We start from the raw sequence: 24,096 nt of genomic DNA on the forward strand, positions 1-24,096 counted from the left end.
ATCACGTGACGATCAAACGGGAAGGAAATTGAAAAATATGTCCGGTTAGATACAAGATAATATTTTTTACTATCATAATCAATAAACAGTTGCCGAATATCTTGTAAAATGTCAGACTAGATAGGTTTTAAAAATGGTGATTTTTATAACTTACGTGACCTCGTGACCTCGTCCCTGACCTTGAACCCGGACAAAAGTTATATTGTTGTGCAACACTCATCGACCTCTACCCACATACTAAGTTTCATCAAGATCGGAAAGAAAAATTGTTGATGGACATACGGACGGACAGACATTTGGTCCGGCTTTATTAGGTCATCTCGGTAGAGATGACCACACAAAGCCGTGTTGAAGTCAGCGGACCTCGTGTTGCCCAATAAACAGGGCCAGACGGCAGAGGTAACGAGAGACTAGTTGGTCAATTTAAATCTTAATAATCCCTATGAAACCCATTATGCATTATAGCCCTCCGATGCTTCCTTATAGGCCATTCAACCAATCGGTCATTTTGAACTTGATGACCCTGTAACCTTTATCCCGAGGCGAAAATGCGAAAAAGGGCTCAGACGATCTATAGAGAGCAACTAGTATTATCATCGTGTCAAGTTAGAACTCAATCGGCTGAGACGTCTAGGAGGAGATAGAAAAATAAAAATTGTTGACAGACGGACGGACGGATCTGAGGACATAAAACGGTTATATTAGGTCAACGAGCTGACCTAATAATGCACCATTTCTTCCAGAAAATTGTTGAAATAAAAAAAAATTTTGGTGTCCACAAATGTATTGCTTTGGTTTGCAGTGAAACAAAACAAAACTAGAGGGGGAGCACTCGGGAGAGTGCAAAACCTCTGCCGCCAATACTGCTGGGTCACTCAAGTGAACCTTATATCTTATTCATTAAATATGTCAACAGTGCTGACAGAGTTATAGTTCTTTTCTCCATTTTTTTTGGGGAGGGGGGGGGTTGGAAATCACTTAAAACATGTAGAAATGCAAAAAAAAAGAAATCAAAATTTTGAAAAAAAAGTTGCAAAAATTTTTTTTTTCTCTAACAATTTTGTTTTTTTGGGGGGGGTTGGAAATCACTTAAAACATGTAGAAATGCAAAAAGAAATTTTTTTTTTCTCTAACTTTTTTTTGTGGGGGGGGGGGTTGGAAATCACTTAAAACATGTAGAAATGCAAAAAAAAAATTTTCTCTACATTTTTTTTTGGGGGGGGGGACCAAGTCCAAAATCTAATGGCATGATCCTTGGACCATACCTACCCCCCCCCCCCACCGAGTTTCGTCGAAATCCGTCGAGGAGTTTTTTCCGTAATACTGTTCACAAACAAACAAACAAACAAACAAACAAACAGAAAGGGGTGAAAACAGTAACCTCCGGTCTTCGATGGCGGAGGTTAAAAAGCTGAAAAAAAATCACTAAATCTTAGCTTATTCCACACAGAAATCCTAAAATGGCCCGGACAATATTATTGGCACCTTTCAGAAGTTATTTGAAATAATTCGATTTCGAGTCGGTGATTCTTCTTTAGTTTGGAAATGAACTCACCCATGGTGAGTTGCAGGTGCCTGCAATATAAAAATCACTCATTCAACCAGTTTGAATGGAGAAAAGGAGTCATTCTGCTGTTTTGTGTCACTGTATGCCACAATGAGCATGGAGAAAAGAAAGAAAACCAGAGACTTGTCTGAGGAGGTCGCACACATGATTGTAGTGAAGCATGGACAATCTCAAGGCTACAAATCCATCTCCAGAGACCTTGATGTTCCTGTGTCCACCGCACGCAAAATAAGGATTGTTCGAATGGTGGAGAAGCACCTCGATCAACTGCCGAGCAGATTCAAGCTGACCTTCAAACAAGGTATGACAGTTTCAACTCTCACCATCCGTCGCCAACTCAATGAAAGGGGGATCTATGGTAGGAGACCCAGGAGGACACAGAGACAGAGACAGAGACAGAGACAGAGACAGAGACAGAGACAGAGACAGAGACAGAGACAGAGACAGAGACAGAGACAGAGAGAGAGAGAGAGAGAGAGAGAGAGAGAGAGAGAGAGAGAGAGAGAGAGAGAGAGAGAGAGAGTGAGAGAGTGAGAGAGTGAGAGAGACATAAGAAAGCCCAACTGGAGTTTGCCAAAACACACCTGAACAAGCCAAAATCCTTCTGGGAGAATGTCCTGTGGACAGATGAGACCAAATTAAAGCTTTTTGGTAAAGCACATCATCTCGATGTTTACAGAAAACAAAATGAAGCCTTCAAAGAAAAGAACACCTTCCCTACAGTCAAACATGGAGGTGATTCAGTGATGTTTTGGGGTTGCTGTGATGCCGCTAGCACTGGGTGCCTTGAATGTGTGCATGGCATCACGAAATCAGGAGATTACCAAGGCATTTTGGAGCGCAATGTTCAACCCAGTGTCAGAAACCTGGGTCTCCGAAGGTCATGGGTCTTGCAGTAGGACAATGACCCCAAACAAACTTCAAAAAGCACCCAGGAATGGTTCAAGACAAAACACAACTATTCTGAAGTGACCAGCAATGAGTCCAGATCTAAATCCCATTGAACATCTGTGGGGAGATCTGAAAACAGCAGTTGGGAGAAGGCACCCTTCAAATCAGGCAGAACTGGAGTAGTTTGCACAAGAAGGGTGGGTCAAACTGCCAGTAGAGAGGTGTAGGAAGCTCATTCATGGCTACAGGAAGTGCTTGACTGCAGTTATTTTGTCCAAAGGCTGTGATACCAAATAGTAAGTCGAGGGTGTCACTAATTTTGTCAATGCCATTTCTTTGTATTTTCTGATTTAAAAGGATATACAGTAGACTACTCGTAAGTCATCACCAACGGGACTGAGAAAAAAGTGACGACAGACGTGTGACGACTTACGCATATACGAACATTCATGATGACTGTGGGGTGAAAGATGAAGTCGCGCGTGGCCTGGACACGTACATGACACGTACAAATCTTCTCCACTTGTCCAAATATCTTGCCCTTATTCTTCAAGATATCGTTTTTTTTTTTTTTTTTTTTTTTTTTTTTTTTTTTGTATACCTTGGTCGAGGCTCGTATGAGAGCTAACACACAACTCACAGCAAGGAGGCATGAGACAAGAGGGGCGGGAGTGGAAGGGACAAAACATTGGGGAACAGACACGTGAACTGTGGAAGGGAGAGGGATGGGGATGGGGCGGGGAACATGGCGAAAAGAAGATGTACATTACAGGGACTTTCAGGAAGGAAAGCAGGGGAATTGAAGGAGGTAGGCTTGGGTGGATTATCGGGGGTAGAAAAGATCGAGGATTTGGATGGGGGAAGATAAGAGGTGGTGGTGAACAGCTGTTTTGAAAGCCTGAAGGGAAGAATGGGAAAGAATAGAGTGAGGAAGTTTATTCCAAAGGCGGGAAAAAGAGGAATGAAAGAGTGAAGATGAGCAGTGATTCGTGATTTTGGTAGTTTTACCAGAAGGGGGTTGTTGGCGGACCTTGAGCGCCCTGTGGAAATGTGGTTGGGACAAATCGCAGAGAGAGCAGGGGGCAAGGCTGGAGAGAGTCGGTAGAAGACAGAAAGACCACCGACCAACCTGCGGTGATTGAGTGAGAGGCCCAAAGACTCAGCTTCATTGCGGGAGATGCCAATGATCTTAAAAGCCCTGGTTTCGACAGCGTGAAGTCGAGAAAGGTGGGAGGCAGGAGCACCAGCCCAGAGGGAGAGCAGTACTCCATCAGGCTACGGACAAAAGCTTTGTAAGTGGTCAGGAGCTCAAGAGGGCCGAGGAAGGACTTTGCACGACGGAGGATTCCCAGTCGGCGACTGGCTTTTGGAGGCAAGGTTGGAAATGTGACTTTCCCAGGAAAGGTCATGGCAGATAGTGAGACCCAGAAGCTTGAAAGAAAAGACTTCTTCCAGAGGATTGTTGAGAAAGTGGAGGTTTGGGTTTTGTAAACGGTCCTTTCGAAGAGACATAGTGAGAGTGTGAGATTTGTCTGGATTGAAAGACATGTTCCACGTGTTGGACCAGTTTGTGATTTTATCCAGATCTGCAGTGAGCGAAGAAGCTGCTGCTTGCCGGGCTGAGGGATGACAGATGGTACGGCAGAGGGTTGAGTCATCGGCAAAGAGAAATAGAGGATTTTCCAGAGAGTCCGAGAGATCATTGATGAAAACCAGAAAAAGAACAGGGCCCAGAACGCTACCTTGAGGAACTCCAGCCTGCACAGGAAGAGGGGATGAAAGAACTCCATTTAGGGCCACACGTTGACTGCGACAGGAGAGGAAGTCTGCGAGCCATGAGTGGAGATGGCCTTGAATACCATGGGCAGAGAGTTTGGTGAGTAGGGCAGGGTGCCAGACTGTGTCAAAAGCACGTGATATGTCCAGGGATACGGCTCGGATTTCCTGTCTGGCATTGAGGACCTCCATCCATTGATGGGAGAGCAGTAGCAGCATATCTAGGGTAGAGTGACCTGGTCTGAAACCAAATTGATGATTGGAAATCAAGCCATTGGAGAAGAGGAAGGATTTCATGTCTGAAGCGATGATGGATTCCATAACCTTGCTGATGATTGGGAGAAGGCTGATTGGTCTATAGTTACAGGGATCTGTTTTTGCACCTTTTTATGCAGGGCAGTGATGTTAGCAGATTTCCAAGCAGATGGCAGATGACCTTGGGAAAATGAGAGGGTGAATAGAACAGAGAGAGGGTGAGCAAGAGCAGAAGAGCAGGCTTTGAGGACACGTGGGCTGATGCCGTCTGGACCGGTTGCAGAATCTGACTCGAGGTTTGAAAGCAAGCTCTCCACCTTGTCAGGAGAAAAGGATACAGAGTCCAGGGACAGTTGGGTGCGACTGGGTAAAGTGGGTAGAGATAGTGATGGGGTTTGGGACACAAGATTTAGCTGCAAACACCGAGTTTAGACATTCAGCTTTATCACGTGTGGAATCAGCAGTGCGGCCATTTGAGGTAAGGGAGGGGATGGAGGGGGAACATACACCAGAAACAGATTTGATTAAACGCCACCAGGATTTTGAGGAGGGAGAGAGGTTTGAGAGTTCAGACTTGAGATGAGAAAGATGTTGTTTTCTGGCTCTCCTGAGGGTAGCTACACACTTGTTCCGAGCTTTGTGGAAAGAACTGAGATTGCCCTCAGTTGGGTTTGCTTTCCATGAGGCAAAGGCAAGTTGTTTCAGGACAACTGCCTCGCCACAAGCTTCAGTAAACCAAGGGCGGGAGGAAGGGTAAGACAACTGAACACGAGAGGGGATAAATCTGTGCATGAGGGAGAGCAAGTTTCTTTGAAAGAATTCCCAGGATGAGTTGATGTTTGAGAAAGTAGCGATAGGAGACCAGTCTGTAAGTTTGATGGCTGCTCGGAGACCCTGCCAGTCGGCTTGAGTGAAATGCCAGACTCGACGGCGGTGAGGTGGTTCTCTGATAACAGCCAGAGAGATGTCCACTTTAATAAGGACGTGGTCAGAAGAACCAATTGGAGCGAAGGAAGAGCAGCAGATATTGTCAGGGAAATTTGTCAAACTCAGATCCAGAAGAGATGGAGTACCATTGGTTGAGATCCGGGTCGGGAAGTTGACCGATTGAGTCAGTCCCAATGAGTCACAGAAAGCTTTTGCTGATGTCCCATGGCAGGTGAGAGAGGTACCCACACCTAGCCAACTGGCGTGATGACAATTGAAGTCGCCACATAAGAGGAAGAGAGAGTTTGGATGAGAAGATAGAAGATGGTCCATGTTTTCGGAGAGTGAGGTGTAGATGGAGTCATCACTGTTCGGTGGACGGTACAGTACACATATAAACATGAGGTGGGAGTGGAGGGGAAGCCGAAGCCAGAGGTATTCCTGGGGGTGTGGGGGAGTGAGAGCAGTGCAGGGAGAGTGAGGAATAGAGTCTTTGATGAAGAGAGCAACACCTCCACCAGGACGAGGCTCAGGTCTGTCATACCGTAAGAGGGAGTAACCAGGGAGAGATACTTGGGAGTCAGACACGTCTTGGGAGAGGAAAGTTTCTGTTAGGCAGATAATGTCTGGTTTGTCAGTGGCAACCTGCATGGAAAGATCTGAAAGGTTTGAGCGAAGGCCCCGGATATTTGAGGTCCACACTTTTAATGAAGAGGTAGGGGAGGAGGCTTTTGGTGCAGGAGGTGGAGGGGGCGGGGGAGGGTCGGACGAGGGACGAGGGGGGGAGGTAAGGAGGGTTGCTGAAGGAGTGTGGGGTATTGCAGAATAGCGAGGGGAGGGGGCCGAATGAGGAGGAGAAAAGGCTCTGTGGTGCTGTGAGAGAGGGGGGACAAGAGACAAGGAAGATGGCAGTTGAGGATTTGAGAAGGTGGAGTGAAGAGATGGAGGTGAGAGGGCAGTGGAGGGAGGCAGGTTGGTGGATGAGAGGGGGGCAACTTAGAGAAGGAAGAGTGAGGGGGATGAAAGGTGGGAGAAAGGTGAGGGGGAATTTTTGAAAGAGGTGAGAGGGAGGCTTGGAGGGAGAAGAGTGGGATGGTTGCTTTGAGAGTGAGAGTGAGGGGTGAGGGGGGTGAGTTGGCACTGAAGTTGGAAAAAGAATGGTTGATGGAAAGCGAGCATCCATGGCAAACTGTGGTTTTTAAAAGTTTTAGGTCAGAGATGCGATTTAACACAATTCTTGATGGATGCAATGAAGGCGAATTCAGAGAATGGAGAGAAGAAGCGCTGTAATAGTTGGATTTTTTAGGCAAGGAATGAAGGAGAGGTCGAAATGAGAGCAGTCTGTTAAAATAGCAGAAGAGTAGTGCATTGTGAAACAGTAAAGAGTACCACATGTGTGAGAGAGGAAGATGAAGCATTATAAGATCGTTTTTGTTGTTAATATTAATGTATGAGAGAGTTCAACAGATTAGGTCATGGAAGTGTAAAAAACAAAAAAAAGAAATCGAGGAAGACGAGGAGGAAGTTAAGAGGAAGAAGAAGTAGCAGAATCGGGAGAAGGTTGTTGTTGTTGTTGTTGTTGTTGGATTTTTTTTTTTTTTTTTTTTTTTTTTGAGATAAGAAAGAGATTAGTTGGGAGAATGGGGGATGTTTGGAAAGTGGGGAGGATGAAAATTGAAGGTAATGGGGAGGATAGAAATTGAAGGTAATGGGGAGAAAAAACAAACAAACAAAAAAAAAAAAAACGATCAAACACCAAGTGGAACCGGTAGGCCTCAAGCCTAGGACTAGGCCTCAAACACCAGGTGAGAACGTCGACATAAATACTCACAAAATAGCACGATTTTTGAAACAAAACCGAACTAGGAACACACATTAACATGTAGGTGAGAAAATTAAACAGTTAAAACGGGACAAATAACAACCGGAACTTAACTTTGAGAATGTCAGCAGGGAGCCCCGAAGGAGACCTCTTGCCGCTCAAAACCGGAACCGGAAGTCCTTTCAATGTCTGCCGTTTGATGTCAAACTTCTCAGCTGTGGCTGTTTTCTTCATCAGTGGGTTTGCCTCGCAAAACTTGATAATGCCGTATTTTTCTTGCTCGGTTTTAGTTGTAAGCTTACACTTGGTCGCCATCGTCCTGCCTGCAGTGCGATCAACGTGTGTACATATCCAAAGTAGAATGACAACTGTCGTCACGACGACCATGGCTTATGACCCCGTCTTGCGTAATGCCCAATACAGTACTCGATGCCCAGCTTCACGGCCGAGCCTGGCCACACTGAGCCAGCGACCACCGTGGTCACTGACTGAGCTGAACGCAGAGCAGTTATAAATAGCCTATCACTGGCGGTGTACACCAATGAGCGTGCATCACGATTCCATGAAATTGGGCTTCTCACGAGGCAACAGTTCTATGTGACGAGTTAGGCGTGGTAATTTACTTGAGTTTCCATTACGCGGGAACGGACATCTGACGACTTAGACGAAGTGACGACTTAGAGATGACGACTTACAGACTTTATTCAAAGGGATTTAACATTAGATAAATTCGGGACTTTTTGACGCTGCCGACTTCGGCGAAGTGACGAGTTACATGCTGCCGACTTACACGTAGTTTACTGTATTAAGTTCTGAATCAAAAACAAAGGTTCTGTAATATTAACAGTGAAATAAAGAATTGTGGAGAAAAAATACTTTCATCAATTTCAACTTATTTTTCAGAGAAAATTGCGAGTTACTTGAAAAAAGTGCAAGGGTGCCAATATTTTTGGCCACAACTGTATATCGACTGCTTTTATTCACAAAATAATCAGCCTAATCTCATATAGAAATAGCCACTATCATGTATGTATAATTAGCTTTGCCACTAATTATATCAGTGTAATAGGCCAACCACATGTCAGGATTACCGACTTGAGCGTGCGTTTGATCATCATGACACTGTATGTGTGATGTTACCATTTATTCACTGGAATTATGAAACATGCCTGCTTCATATTAACATATTACAAATTGCTACACATGAATCGGGGAACAATTCAGTTGGCCAACACTTATCACAGTCGAGGCAAGAGCCACACAAGAGGAAGATCATAGTAATTACATTTACCGCAATCAACTATAGTGAGTTGTGGACAGATGAGACCAAATTAGAGCTTTTTGGTAAAGCACATCATCTCGATGTTTACTACACATGAACTATAGTTTGACTGTAGTATACAAGTTTTGTAGTTACTGTAATAGACAGATGACTGCAGTACAAATACGTTAACTATAGTATCATACTACAGGAGCCTAAATATATTTCAGCCTGTGGGTTTGTTTGTTTATTTGTGGTTTGACTTGTGTGAACTCTGAAACCGCTGGATGGAACGAGTTGAAAATTGGTGGTTGTACTGGGGGTGTGCCTGGGAAAGTTTAAGACCCGAAAGAAAAATACTGTGGTGAGGTGAGTGAAACTAGTCTTCTGTATGCAGCACAAGGCTGTGAGGTCGCATCATTGGCTGAGTTTGCAACTGTGCCACTGATGCAATGCCCTCTACTGGTTAGGGCAGGAATTTGTAATTTGTTCAAGTTGCATGTGATACAGTAGCTCGCCGACTCTTCGCGAAAAACACTATGAGATCTTTAAAGTCCACCAACGAATGCTGGCAGACGGGACGCCCATCTGAGGAAAGGCACACACATTGAGATGAATCACCCTGCCTGTGAAACACTGGGATGACCGTTTATAGCTGGGCTGGGATTCAAACAAAGGCTAAACAGCTTAGAGGAGTGTGTGTGAAAGTACGTCTCAGCTATCCTCCCAGTTCACAGTGATATGTTAATACAAGTTCAATTAATACAAAAGTTATATGGACATTAAATGTTAAATCGAACAAATTTTGATGCTTTCGAGAATTATGACGGAAATTAAGTCACAAATGATGAGCAAGCAACTCCTTCATGTACTCTTAAAATAATTAACTTTCTTCAGTGAAGGTAAGTACAAAAGGAGAATGTTTTTTGTTTATCAAGCAGAGCAGCCTTTTCTATTAACCCACGTGCACGCGAAGAGAAAAGCGGGTTTAAACAATCAGTCATGCAAGTACACACGCACGTTGTCTGCATTTTGTTAATGGAGTACGTCAAAAACCATTCAACAGAGGAAATTGAAGATTTACCACGCTACATGACCATTTGATATAGCGCATATTGAGCTTACATCGAAAACCGTTCGAAATTCGTATCATGGTAATCTCTTCAGGCTTTATTGTGCTCGGCTGGTGAAATAAAGCAAAGAAGAAGTGAAATTTACTGTTTTAACGATCTCCCAATTCATATTGTTATGTTTCTGGGGTAGATGGAGGAATTTTAAAGGAAAGATAGGATCGTACAGAGTTGCTTGGCCCATGGACGTGTAGGAGACATCTCAATGTAAACTAAGTAGGGAAACTGTGAGCTTAAGTGTTACTTGCCCCTACATGGGGGATTAAGGATAATTTTCCCCTCAGTATGTAATTGCTCCCTGTGACCTATTCCTACATTTTTGCATTTACAAACCAGCCATGAAGGAGTTGCATTTTTCTAACCACAACCATCATTACAACTGAGCTGCATGACCAAGCAGACAAGAAAGCCCACCTCCAAGGGTGACATCGGGTGAAGTCACGCCTCTGAGGCTGCCGATTGATGGGGGCGACGTGAGTAGGGGGTGAGGTGAGTAGGAGGAAGAGGAGCAAGTCAGAGGACATGTTGGTGAGAGGACATGTTGGAGTTATCGAGAGCAGACCGTAGTTTGAGAGGAAACGTGGCTGGGACGGAGGATCTCGCTTCACTCTCCTCTCGGCACAACGAAATAGCTGCGTGATTCTCGTATTCGTACTGAGGGAAATTGGCTGCGTGCTGAGCAAAACGCTGGCCATTGACACTGGCTGGTCATGAGAGAAGGACATCGAAGCCTCATGTACATCACCGAAGGGAGCGGCGCCATTCTGCAGAGAGTGGGATCGGCAAGCACGGTCGACAAAGAAGCTACACCGTGGTTCAGGAGCCCTGACGACAAATATCGCCTCACCAATTACCTGACGTACGTTTCTCGCTGCGAGAGAGCGGATCGGCACCATTTTTGGGGTACGGTTAGGCCTAAGTCACATTTGCTCTACGGCGAGGATATGGCGGCCGTACGCCCTCTGAATTGACAGAAACGTGTGGCGGCTGCAGAGTTTCTGCGGTGGCCCCAGGGTGGCCCTACGCCATTTGGCTATATTTTACAGGTCGTAAGGTCGCCGTGGAATTATAACGCGGAGTTATAACTTTTTTCATTTCTACGTTCGCTGTAGCAATTTGGTAAGCCGAAAAAAAAAAACTGGTAAAAAAAAAATAAAAATCACCCATTCGTTACTGTTCGTCTGGCCTCACGTTCGCCTTAGGACCCCCTGCGGTCGCCTTGCGGGCACCTTGAGGCTACCTTGCGTCTGCCTTGAAAATTCTATGGCCGCCGCAGGGCCCTCTTAAGGTCACCGTGCGACATCAAATCAAAGACCGTACGGCAACCCCACGTTTTCAGTCTCCACAATTTCTAAGGCCTAAGGCCTAAGTCACATTTGCTCTACAGCAAGGATACGGCAGCCATACGTCCTCTGAATTGACAGAAACGTGCGGCGGCCGCAGAGCTTATGAGGTGGCCTCAGGGTGGCCCTATGCCATATGGCTATATTTTACAGGCCGTAAGGTCGCCGTGGAATTATAACGTGGAGTTATAACTTTTTTCATTTCTACGTTCGCCGTAGCAATTCGACAAGCCGAAAAAAAAAATGGTAAAAAAAAAAGAAAAAAGAATTAACCCATTAGTTACCGTCCGTCTGGCCGCACGTTCGCCTTAGGGCCCCCCTGCAGTCGCCTTACGGGCACCTTGCGTCTGCCTTGAAAATGATATGGCCGCCGCAGGAACGCCCTAAGGTCACCGTGCGACATCAAATCAAAAACCGTACGGAAACCCCACGTTTTCGGTCTCCACAATTTATAAATATGCCGTGCAGCTTCCCAAAAAATAAAAACATATGTGACTGCTACATTGTATGACCGTGGAAATACTGCGGCCGCCGTATAATTGCTAGTGGCCGTAGATTTTGGAGACCCCACGGCCGCCGTGGCAAATGTGACCTAGGCCTTATCCGCGCAGTGACAATGCTGTCCGAGCACACTTCCTCAGCAAAAAGATCGCCTGGACTCAGCTAAATGAAGGAACGAAAAGGGATTTCTCTATTTTCTTTATTTTATATGATCCCCTTGGTCTCTGTGTGTGTGTGAGTGCGGGGGCGCCTGAGATAGGAATTTAGGCTGTCGATTACCTCACGTTTTTTTTTAATCAATATAATTTGAATTATTGTCAATATACACATTTGATTACTGTCATTAAATTACCCATCTCATTCAATTTCATTTGTGTAGCCTGTTTGTGTGGGCTTTGAGTACAGCCCGTGTACCTCCGCCCTTTGCCACCCCTCAATCCCCGCGCACACCATTAATCTCCAAAAATAGTTAACTGTAAGCCTCCAAGGGAGAACTGTTTGGCCATCCGTCCAAGTAGGGGCTAACCAAATGGACACGACAATACTTTAGCGATATCTTCTGGCGTCTTTATCAGCCTTGGGAGTTATGAAAACAATCGAGAACGAGAATAAAATTTACTTTGTAAAGGCTTATGAATGTACTCTGCAGCAGACTTTTCAAAATATAATTTGTACACATTTACCTCAGAAGTGTAAATAGATGCCATTACAAATATGCCGCCAGAAGAGTTGGCTCGCACCAAGTCCTTCTCAAGACTATGAATATCATCTCATTATAAAAGGTATTTTTCAAGCTTCTACAGGATTTTAAAATACCTCTGGTCCTCTGTTAACATACCTGATGAAGAGTTAGCAACCTCACAGCTTCCTCTGCACGAGCTTTTGTAATATACGTTCTTTCCTTTCCCTCTTGAAATGCCACATCCTCCAGGGCTTGCAGACAGCCTCGAGTGTAACGTAGCGAACCGGCTTTGCGATATAGCCGAGCCTGATGGGAAACCAACTTCCTCGGGATAGACCTGAAGATAGAGGGATATGGTATAGTAGTCAATATACCTGCGTGCATGCTATATAGTTCTATTCACACGAGTTTTGCTTGTTGCATCTCTTTCAGGCTCTTAAACATTATAACAAACATCATATTGTTCTATTTTCATTGTCTTGTATAGAAATTTAATTAACAGGAATAAATTCCTGAATGGGGCTCGGGTGAAAAAATTCTGACTCAACCCCGGACTCGAACCCAAGGACAGGTGAACGCAAACACGCTGAGCTGAACACGACAATAACTCCTGTACCACCTTAATGTCCTGTGCGTGACAAATGGAGCTCACACTGAAGTGTATTGATGGTGTGCACAAAACTTTGAATTTCTATATCATATAAACCAAAGGGTATAATTGTATCAATTGTGGTTCTAAATATATTAACAACCAAAGTTATCCGGGTCTTTTTGGAACACCCTGTATTCTTATCCCCACATTAAAATAAATAAATAAATAAAAAACGGGAGGATATTGTAATTGGCTCCGTCTGTCTATCTGTCGTCCGTCACACTATCTCCTTCTAAGCAGTTGTGCAGAGATCTATCAAACTTGGTAGTTATGATCACCATATGGCAAGAAGGTACGACAACATGATCATTTTTCCCCCGTCCCCTGGGGCCCTGGGCGTGATCAAAAGGTCAAATACCAAAACATGCAATTACAGGTACATTTTTAAACACTTTTTAATGAAACTTCATATATGCAATCAATATTGTGGGACGCACAAAATAAGAGACCATTTTTTGTATTTGACCCCTGGTTCATGGGTGGGGGACTTATAGTTACAGGTGTCAAAACAGATTATTTTTCACTCTAATTTTGATATTGGGTCATTCCTGGTGGAACTTTTTGCCATATTTCTAATTTTGCTTTCAGTGGGAAACGGGTATTTGCGATGGCGTGCCATCAACTTTGCTCTAGTATTGTCAACTGTAAATTTAATTTCATCATAAAAGCCCATTACTGTGCAGTACTTTATTTCATGATGCAAATGCACATTCGTGTTTGAGAATTATACCTTTTGAAAGAGTAACCATGAAAAAAAAAAGATTCAAAACATGCACAGTCGGCAAATAATGCAAGTTCATGGACAAACCTGCGAGCCTTTGGTGCCAACCGGCAAGGCCTTTTTCGTGTCCTACGGAGCGGGGTCACTGGCGTGAGTGCAGTTTCCGTTGGCTTGGAGGGAGATGTCAGTGGAGAGGGAAGGTCTGCATTTGTAGCGGGTGAAGACGTAGCACGAAGGCGAGTGATACTATCGAAGGTACGCACATAGGTTGAGTTGGTGCAGGGCGTTGGGAGAACTATATCAGTTGGATGACTTGCATACAACGTAGGTCTTTGTTCCAAAAGTTTCTCTTCAGCCTGGAGGTACTCATCTAACTCCTCACTCATAAAAACAGCACGATTCTTGGCTGGGCATGCCATGCTTGGTTCTATAGGAAGAAAAATATAAATAAAAAGGCAAATAAAGGTGAAAAAGCAAAATCATTGCAAAAGTAAATAAACGTGAAAAAAACAAAATGCTAAACTAGAAAGCATCTGAATATGCAAAGCCCATCTGCTTTGTATTCGGTTTTCTTCTTCTTCTTCCTTATGCTAAACGGTACATTTGACCTTTTGACCAAATAATTAATTTGTCTTCTCCATATTCTCAAAATAAAGCTTTGTTGAAAATTTGATGACAAAACCTCAAATGGTAAAAAAGTTAGCGTGCAAGACAGACAGACAGACAAACAAACACACTCAAGTGATTACAAAACCCCGTCTCCACTGCGTGAGGGACGGGCTAATAAAACAAATACAGAAATTAACCGCCCTCATCCCCAACAACCACAATTACTTTATGGAAAAATTATATGTGGGAAAAAAATATTTCACCTCAGAGGCTATAAATTTAATTTGGCAAGGGAATAACTGCAAGACAAGAAAAGACTGTCGAGAACAGTCAATGATATTCCGGGAAAGTTATTTCATGCTAGAATCAAGGATCTTCAAATGTGCACTATAATGCTGCCAATGAAAAGGCAGCAACACCAAAATTCTTCCCCAAACTTTAAAAAAAAAATGGCTCATGGAAGAGCTGGAACCCAAATTGCACACATACATAATATGAAGAACAAGAAGGTTGATAGAACACCTTTACATTGCATGGTCTTGAGAAAAAGGACATGGAAAAGGGTCTTTTCAACTCTTGCTTTGCATTTCCAAGCACAATGTATATTTTCTATAAGCCACGATTTTATCTGAATCTCGACATTCATCCGCAAGAGAGCGTGAGCTTCAAATCAAGATGGCGTAAAATGGCGTAATATTTTCTCCAAGTACTGCAAAACTGGAGATTTTTTGCAATTGACAAGGTGATTTGTGTTCCTCAGTGATTAAGTGTACAATTCAACGAAAATAAAATATAGATTTTAAAGGCTATTGAAAACAAAACAAAACATCAAATCGGAAATTTGCTGCCGTTGATGCACTGTCTTTTACACCACCTCATTTAGCGCATTAAATTAGTTATCTGTGCCTGTTTGCGTTCTTTATGCCATCTCTAAAAATAATAAGTTTCCTATTTGGAATGATTTTCAACTTTGCATTTCCAAGCACAATGTATATACAAAAAAAATTAAAAAAAAACAACTTTATTTGACTGCAAAAGAGGAAGACAGACTAAAACCATTACTTTAACTCATATCTGCGCATGTGCATTCAAGAATAGATTCTGTACAATTCGCCAAAGTCAGAGCCAAAGTATTGCTAAACTGCAAGTTCGTTTTCTGCTTCATGCTCCAAGGTGTTCAAACTATAACATTCAATTGAAATTAGGTTATTCCTCGATCATAGACCGACGTCTGAAGATGGCCAGCCAGAAAGACAGACAAGAAGTTGAACCAATTGCTTAACCCCGCTTTTCACAGGGTAATAACAAATTGGACAACACCGGACTTGACGTCACACAAACGCAGATGCTCAGATTGGGGAAAGTAACATGACTTCTAAGAGCACTCTGGGTACTAGTGACATCATCTTTATGACCTTTTCTCTTCGCACTCGGGAATTTCCTCCTCCCATGGAAGTAAACCGATGGGATTTTTTCCCCGTACTCTATCCTTTAAATTAAATGCTGAGCATGAGGCAAGGAAGCAGAACGTACCATTTTTAAAGTCTTTGGTACAACTTGGATGGGGTTCGAACCACCGACCTCCTAGACTCAGAGCGGACGCTCTAACCATTAGGCTAGAGTTTGGTTGTTGTGTCAGAAGACAAAATGGATCTCAATCTGGATCAAAAATATTTTGTGCTCTCAGAACACAAAATATTTTGGTGTGCTGAAATCAGGAAACACTTCAATTCTGATTGGTCAATGGTAAGTTATTTTTTTATTATTATTATCATCATCACACTGATAATTAAAGATTAATTATAATTAATCTTTTGAAAATTGCTTGCTACTTTTCATGTTGGCTCCCCTCTTTCTTCTGCTTGACAAGCATATAACTGCTTGTCCAAAATCAACACCTTCAACTATAGGTTGATGTAGTGGCATTTTAGCACATAGAAAGAGCTGTCATACTTTTCAAATGATAGCCTCAATTAACAGTGAAGGTGGAAGTACTGCATTTAAAATATGAAGCAGACTCTACATGTACAAAGAGCTTTCCCCCAAAAATTTGCCTAAATAATGCAATTTAAATGTGGAATTAGAATCCGTGAAATAGCTAAGAGTAATATTCAATGAATATTTCTCTTGAAACAGAAATCGAGGCTTGTGGAAAAGCTAAACAACAGAGGGCAGCAGGATCACAAACTGACTGAGAATCAAAAGAGAACAGGGAGACAAAGACATCACACAAGTGGACGCTGCATGAAGAAAAGGGGTGGAAGAGGGGTCAACGAGAGTAAAAGAGCAGGGTGGAAAAGAAAGAAGGCATGAGGTGATGATGATTGTCACTCTTGATATATGGGAGGTGGGCACAGAAGTGGAACAGATTTGATCTACCAGCACCAAGAACTTGATTTAAAGATCACTCAATCTCTCACACTCAAGAAACCATTTCCTTAATTTTTGCCGATTGCACCTTCTTATTGAATCATTTCTTGCTCACTTCTTACCAAACAAACTGTTATGTTGAGTCGTGGCTACAGAGCATAGAGCCTTGTGTAGTAGGTACAATGTTTCACTGATATTTGTTAATATTTATCATCTTTTTTCATTACAAACATTGGATGGCACAAGGTATGCACACTTGCCTTTAATCTCAGAGGGTTTTTCTTCAGAAGCTCTGCTCGCAACAGAAGTAGCAGCACCACAAGATGCAATTTGGGGCAGATCAGGCTGTTGTCGAAATTTCTGCTGCCAGCCTTTGATCTTTGTCACGTCGTTGGTCTTTCCAGTGCGAGAGATAAACTGAGAGCTCAAACCTAGAAAATAGAGACAGAAATATGCAACGAGAAGTGAGCAAATTGTAATTCATGTACTTCCAAAAAAATGAAATGAAGTCATCAAGATGCGTGCATTATGTGACTGACACTCGGGGTTCCCATGTGACTTGGAATAGTCACATGAACAAGTGATTGTTTGTGTTTGTGTGATTGTGACAAATACACATTGTTGTTCAGTTTCGGTAAGAACAGAACAGCAAAATGCCATTCTAAAAACACACTAATTTGATGTCATAAGCACAATGACAGTGATAGTATTAATGATAGATGAGTATGTGTCAATTACTCAGCTCCCTTAATATTGAAATAAAACAAAACATCCTAACAAACAACAATAGGTGTATAAATTAGACTGATGGAAAAGAAAACACAGATGCCTTGAGGAGATCATCTGATCTCTCGTGATCACACCACACCTCATAGAACCACATCAATTTACGATAGTTAATCCCATCGAGATAAAGGAATCACAAAAATTCCTACCATTCATTTTGCTTGCCTACTCCACCAGAGGGAATATTATAGTGGTGAGTGTGTGACATTTCCAGCCATCGATACCTTGAGTGTATCGCCATGCAGTATGGGGCACAAATTATCTTTTTACGTCTGATGTGACTGTGTGAATCAAAGTGGTTCTTCGTTAGCAGCGAGGTCTGCGCCAATTTGGAGGAAAAGCTGATTGATCCGAAAGGGGACTCTTCACATCAGTTCTTTTCTGACCGTACAAAATGCAAGAACAGTTGTAATCGTAATTTTTAGGATCATTGGTATCTCCTGCGACAAAGCTGAGTCTTTGGGTCTCTCACTCTCTCACCGCAGGTAGGTCGGTGGTCTTTCTGTCTTCTACCGTCTCCTCTCCAGCCTCACCCCCCCCCCCAGCTCTGTCTCCGATCAGTCCCCACCCCCTCCCCTCCATATTTCTGCAGGGCGCTCAAGGTCCGCCAGCAACCCCCTTCTGATAAAACTACCAAAATCAAGAATCACTCACCTTCATTCTTTCATTCCTCTTTTTTCACACCTTTGGAACAAATGCCCACACTCTCTTTAATCCCACTCTTCCCTCAAGGTCTTCAAAACAGCTGTTCACCACCACCTCATATCTTCCCCCATCCAAAACCACGATCTTTTCTACCCCAGTTAATCCACCCCAAATCCACCTAGTTCAAATTCCCTGCTTTCGTTCCTGAAAGTCTGTGTGGTGTCCATCTTGTTTATCCTGTGTACCCTGCCCCCATCCCTCTCCCTTCCACAGATCTCCTCATGTCTCTGCTTCCCACTGTTTTGTGCTTCCCTCTCCAACCCCTCTCATCTCCTGCTCCCCTTGCTATACGTTCTGTGTGTTAGCTCATATACGAGCCTTGACAATGTAGACAAGACAAAAAAAAATCAGCGCAGAGGTAGGAGGTTATGCTATACAGTGTACACCTTTTGATTGGCATGTTCCTGTTGCAGTTGTTGCAGTGGATGCAAAGTATTCATCGGATGTATGATTACTCAGACATTCGGTGTTGATTGGTTTTGAACAGGAGAAACTTGTGTCTGTCTCATGTGCCAAGACTGGGATAACAAAACATTTGTGCAATCCATGCTTGGTTGTCAGTTGCATCAACGAACAAAATACAGCTACTGTGTTTATTTAAGTGGATGAATGACAGCCAGAAAAGGACAGACTTTTATTGAAGGTTTGGTGGGGAGAGGGGCGGTCGAGGGTTGTCCTCCCTTTTTGGAGAAAATGAAAACAATCGGAGTTATACAAAGGATTTCCAAATAAAATACTCGCACTGTGCTCGAGGGAGAGCAGGAGCTCTGATAAAAAAGAGAAGAAAATATAATGGTGCTATCTGCAAGTGAAATAAATAAATAAATAAATAACCTGTCCTTTTGGATTCCTCTTATTTTCAAGTAATTTTGATGACATCGATATGCTTGGTTGCAATGCATTTACAAAAAAAAACAAAAAAAAACCTTGCATTTACAATGAGAGCAGCACTCAGTAGAGGGCATACCTCTCCCAAGCTGAACAGTTTACATTTTGCATCCCACTGATGGGGCAGATCTGGATTTGGATCTTCACCAAAATTAAATCAATTTGTCCTCGTCACCTACCCAACCTGTCCACCAGGTTTCATCCGCATCCGTCAATAACTGAGATATCGTGCTATACATGGTTTTTGGCCCCATCTTTCAATGGTGAAGAATCACTTAAAAACTCTCAGATCTGGATCCAGATCTTCAACAAAATTGAATAAATCCTTCCTTGTCACACACCCAACCTGTCCAACAAGTTTCGTCCAAATCTGTCCATAATTTTTTGAGATATCCTGGTCACGGACAGACAGAGACAAGCAGGGGTGAAAACAACCTTCGTCCACTGTCGGTAGCAGAGGTAGTGATAAAGTAATGGAAATACAGCAGAGTAAAGACATACCAGTTGATTCATTACGCAATGCTTTGGACTTCTGTATTGTGCTCAAAGCTTCCTTCAATTTCTCCCGCAACTGCTTCAAGCGACCACGAGAGAGATCGTGCGGCACTGTGAACACAACACTGATTTGCCGGCCGTTTTCACTCATAACCTCAGAAGAGCAAGAAAAACAAGAAGTAACTGCTCAATTTAAAATAATCAGTTATAGTTATTTATTTAATGGATCCAAATACAGCGGTTATGTTTTTCGAAAATGTTGCGACAAAGAAAAAGTTCACAAAATACAACTTTCGATGAAAAGAATTCCAAAAGCGAACTGAGTGAAGAGTAATATACAAACAAAATGCAGATGTACATTGGCCTACAGACAGTTACCAGGCAAGATCTTACGTCGACTGGTGTTAAGTTGACGGTTGGTGGATGGAGTGCTCGATTCATGATCAGGCTTGGTAAAATCTTTATGATTAACCAACGCTTCCTGAAAGTAGATTATTTCAAAATGTCAACATAAATATAAATAAATACAGATGAAAATAAACGCTCACAAATAAATGCATGATGGTAAAGAATGATGGTAAAGAATCCCATACTTTCTACATGTTAACTGCTCACTCCATCTTTTAATAACTGTGCTATTCTGAATGTTACCTTTCACCATTAAGCCTTTCCTTATTCTGCTTCTACAAACTTTGTTGCATTCTTATACTTTTTTTGAAGTGGATATTGAGGCTTGTGGAAGACCTAAGTAAGGATATAAGGAATGCAGTGAGGTGGCAGAAGTGGAGGAAGAAGAAAAAAATTGTAATCACAAAGAAGGAAAAGGATGAGGGAAAGTTTTTGGGATAAAAAAAGTAATAAATAGGGGAGCTTGAAGACAAACAGAGAAAAGAGATTCCATAAGAAAGAAAAAAAAAGGTAGGAACTTGGAAAAAGTGTTGGCAAGAAGTGAAATGGGTACTTATATTATACAGGGTGTGGAGAAAGTTATTGTGCAACTTTGAACTTTTATAACTTTTGATGCACACATAATAAAAAACATACTATAAATGATGAATCAAGCATAATTAATCAAGGTTTTACTCAATACAGTTCAAATTTTTAGGCTTCAACATAACTGCAATATTTCTTAATAAATCATTCAATCCAATCTTCAAACTCGTTGAAAACAAACATTCTTCAGTTGCTGCTGAGTAATTTCATGAATTGCATTTGTGATCGTAGCCTTGAGTTTATCCAAAGAATATGGTTTCAATGAGTAAACAACAGGTTTACATAGCCCCATAAAATGTAGTCCATTGGGAACGGGTCAAGCGAACGAGGTGGCTAAGCAATTGCCCACGTCTCCCGATCCACTTGTCTGGCAAAACATTATTCCAGAACCATCAAACATCCGAAGCATAATGGCAGGGAGCTGTGTCTTGCTGGTAAAAAGTGACATGTGAAAGATTTAATCGTCGTAGTTCGGGAACCAAATTTGGTAATTGTGGTGGTTGACTTTACCACTGACGTAGACGTTGACTTATCAGAAAATGTCAACTTGTCAAGAACAGGGGAATTGTAGATTTATTCAACACACCACAATAACAACAACATTAATAACAACATCTTCATCAACAAAACTTGAGGAATTATGCTTTAATATGCATTTACAGTTTGTTTATATCATGTGTACATCAAATGTTATAAAAGTTCAAAATAGTACAATAGTTAAAAGGACTTCATGGACACTATATAATCAGACACAAGGTGTTGTAAGATGGGACAAAACAGTAGATATTGGTTTTGGGCTCCGATGTGTAAAACTATGATGACTGAATATTGTTATGTTTGTGGGTTAGATGGAGGAATTTCAGAGGAAAGATAGGATCGTATAGAGTTGCTTGGTCCGAAGACGTGTGAGAGACGTCTCGATATAAACCAAGTAGGGAAACTGTGAGCTTAAGTGCTACGTGTCACCACACGGGTGTGTGTGTGGGTGGGTGGGGGGGGGGTGTTTTAATTCACTAGGGATTAAGGATAATTTCGCCCAGTATATAATAACCCCGGGATCTATCCTACGTTTTTGTATCTACAAGCCAGCCATGAAAGAGTCACATTTTTAAAACCACAACCACAATTACAACGGAGTTACATGACCAAGCAGGCAAGAAGCCCCACCTCCAAGGGTGAGGCCGAGCAAAGTCACGCCCCCGAGGCTGATGATTGATGGGCGTGACATGAGTAGGAGGAGGAGGAGCACGAGAGATGCGACGTTTGTCAGAGGACAAGTGAGTCAGAGGAGCTCATGCACGAGTGGAGTTTGGTATGAGGAAGGCGATCAGAGAAACCAGAGCATGTTTCGGCAAGAGAATGGGGAGGCAGGTCGTTGCAGGAGACAGACACGGTCGAAGACGAAGGCTCGAAGCGAGACAGAAGCGAGAGAAGCAGGATCGGCAGTTGAAAGAGCAGGGCATTACAGCTGGCTTTCCTTCGACGCATGAAGAAGAGTGATGTTGCAGTTGTAGTCGTGAGAGGAACGTGACTGGGACAGAGGATCTCGCTTCACTCTCCTCTCGGCACAAAGATATAGCTGTGTGATTCTCATATTCGTACTGAGGAAAATTGGCTGCGTGCTGAGCAAGACACTGACCAATGGCTGTTCGACTGAGCCGTGAAAGGTGTGCGTTTCTGAGAAGGGAAGAAGTGTGCCTCGTGGCCTGATCACGGGGTCTCAGAAATCTTCTCGTCGTGTGGGCCATCATTGTGAACAGACCGGGTGCAAGAGAGGAACGGTCAGCATATTCACTCTTGAGAGTAAACTCCACCACGGTTCATGAACCTTGATGTCGAATATCATCTCACAAATTACCTGACGTACGTTTCCCGCAGCGAGAGAGTGGCTCGGTGCCATTTTTGGGGCACGGTTACCCGCACGGTGACGACGCAGTCCGAGCACACTTCCTCAGCAAAAAGATCACCTGGACTCAGCTAAGTGAAGGAATGAAAAGGAATTTCTTTATTTTATATGACCACTTGTCTGTCTGTCTGTGTGTGTCTGAGAGCAGGGGCAGCTCAAAATTAGAGTTAGATTTAGGTTACCTCACGTCTTGATTCATTTTCATGAGAATTGTTGATTTTCTGTTGAATAAATCATTATTTAATTTGCTTGTGTCCGTGTATCTCTTGTGGGTTCCAGAGTAAAACCCCTGTGCTGTGCTACCACCCTGGTGAAGCGCCGAGCATTTCCTTCCCACGCGCGCCATTAATCTCCGAAAATTTCAGCTGTTAGCCTCCAAGGGAGAACTGTTTGGCCATCCATCCAGTTAGGGGCTAACACTCTGGACACGACAATATGAAACCCTCTCAGTCAACTTTGTTCTCTTCTGTCCTCCCATCCCAGTTATCTTTTCCTAATCTATAATTTCTTAAGCTGCCACTATACCAGTTGGCTTCACAACATGTCATTGAACTCCTGCCTTTGCCTTTTTAATGACACTTCCGACTTAACCAAATCCAACCAACATTTACCTTCTTGGCTACCACACTAGAATTGACCTTGTGCAACTTTTCCACCAACCTTTTCCTCCTCTTGCTCAGCAATCTTTGGTTCAGATCATAATGAAAGTGCTATTTGGATATAATCTCCAACTGAACGGCTTGCTAGCTCAACTCTCAGGAGAAATCTACTCTGTGCTGATGATGGCCAGTGAACCAGAAAAGTGTCAGTGGATCCCTTCCCAGGAGTGGGGGGTTGGGGGGGGGCAGCGTTACTAAATTTATTTAATTATTTGCGTGCAGCCTGTGGATGCTTGGCTGCATCATTTTCTGGGGAACAGTTGTGCCACTGATGTGCTGTGCTACTGTCCACCAGGTTTCAGTCTCTCAGGGGGAATCGTCTACTATGCTCGGGCATATACAATGCCCCTGTTACCAGCACACTGGTACATATTCTGCTGACCTCAGAAGGATGGCAGGCTTAGATAACCCTACCTGGTGTTAGTTAAATGGCCCGACAGGAGCTTGAACTGAAGACCTTAGGATCTTAAACCACCTTAACAGTTAAGCCAACACCAGGCCGAATGTACAGTAGCTAAAGAGCACCATTGACAGTCAATTGTCAAGTCCGACAGGACGCGAGCAACGATCCAAAACGTGGAAAGGAATGTTTGATTCACTAAATAGGCACTTCAAATGTCAGTGGAAAATTACTATGCTCGGCAAGCGCTTGTGGCCTAACACACATAAATGAGGAAGTACACAAAGGTTATCAAAATCATGCAAAATTGAGACCCATTCTTTCAATAAACACACAACGATCGACTCTGTACGAGCCCACAAAATTAATGGCATAAATTTGGTGCTTGAGAGCTGACTTTCCCATCAGCCTAAGCTGACCAAGGCAAAATCTTGGGTGGCTCGATATCTGGAATTGTTCGGAATACATTATTCTACATGTGTACCAATTTTGGTGCTTTTATGCAAATTTGAACAATTGGTTTGCTATGCTGCAGTACTATATTCTCCAGATGGTGGAATAGTCTTTCTTTGTCCATTGTCTCATCCTCCTCACCAGTATTTCAAATGTGCTGCCCACCATTACCTCATGTACTCACCAAATGCACATTCACAATCACTTCCACACATGCTGATTCCTTCCTATTCTGGTCCTCTCTTGGCCATTGTTACTTGCTTTTGTGTTATTCCTCCTGTCATTCTTGTATACATCCACCCCT

The 24,096-nt window shown here is 43.0% G+C and overlaps 1 protein-coding gene across 22 annotated transcripts in view; it reads right to left on the reverse strand.

The window, feature by feature from the left end:
• The window catches only part of LOC147028760 (uncharacterized), a 377,598-nt gene that overhangs the window by 256,937 nt on the left and 96,565 nt on the right, over positions 1-24,096 (reverse strand). For 19 of the 22 annotated variants that reach the window (XM_085879466.1, XM_085879463.1, XM_085879462.1 and 16 more), the window contains 5 exons: positions 19,760-19,862; positions 19,388-19,492; positions 16,768-16,938; positions 13,616-13,955; positions 12,312-12,492 (listed from right to left, as the gene is read on the reverse strand). In XM_085879466.1, the coding sequence (XP_085735592.1) occupies positions 12,312-12,492; positions 13,616-13,955; positions 16,768-16,938; positions 19,388-19,492; positions 19,760-19,862 (900 nt within the window). The remainder of the gene's footprint in view (positions 1-12,311; positions 12,493-13,615; positions 13,956-16,767; positions 16,939-19,387; positions 19,493-19,759; positions 19,863-24,096) is intronic. The other 3 variants (XM_085879465.1, XM_085879479.1, XM_085879480.1) reach the window with 1 other exon arrangement.

The sequence above is a fragment of the Eptatretus burgeri genome, chromosome 4 (genome assembly GCF_056783735.1).
Source record: "Eptatretus burgeri isolate ZD-2024b chromosome 4, Ebu_testis_v1, whole genome shotgun sequence".
NCBI lineage: Eukaryota > Metazoa > Chordata > Myxini > Myxiniformes > Myxinidae > Eptatretus > Eptatretus burgeri.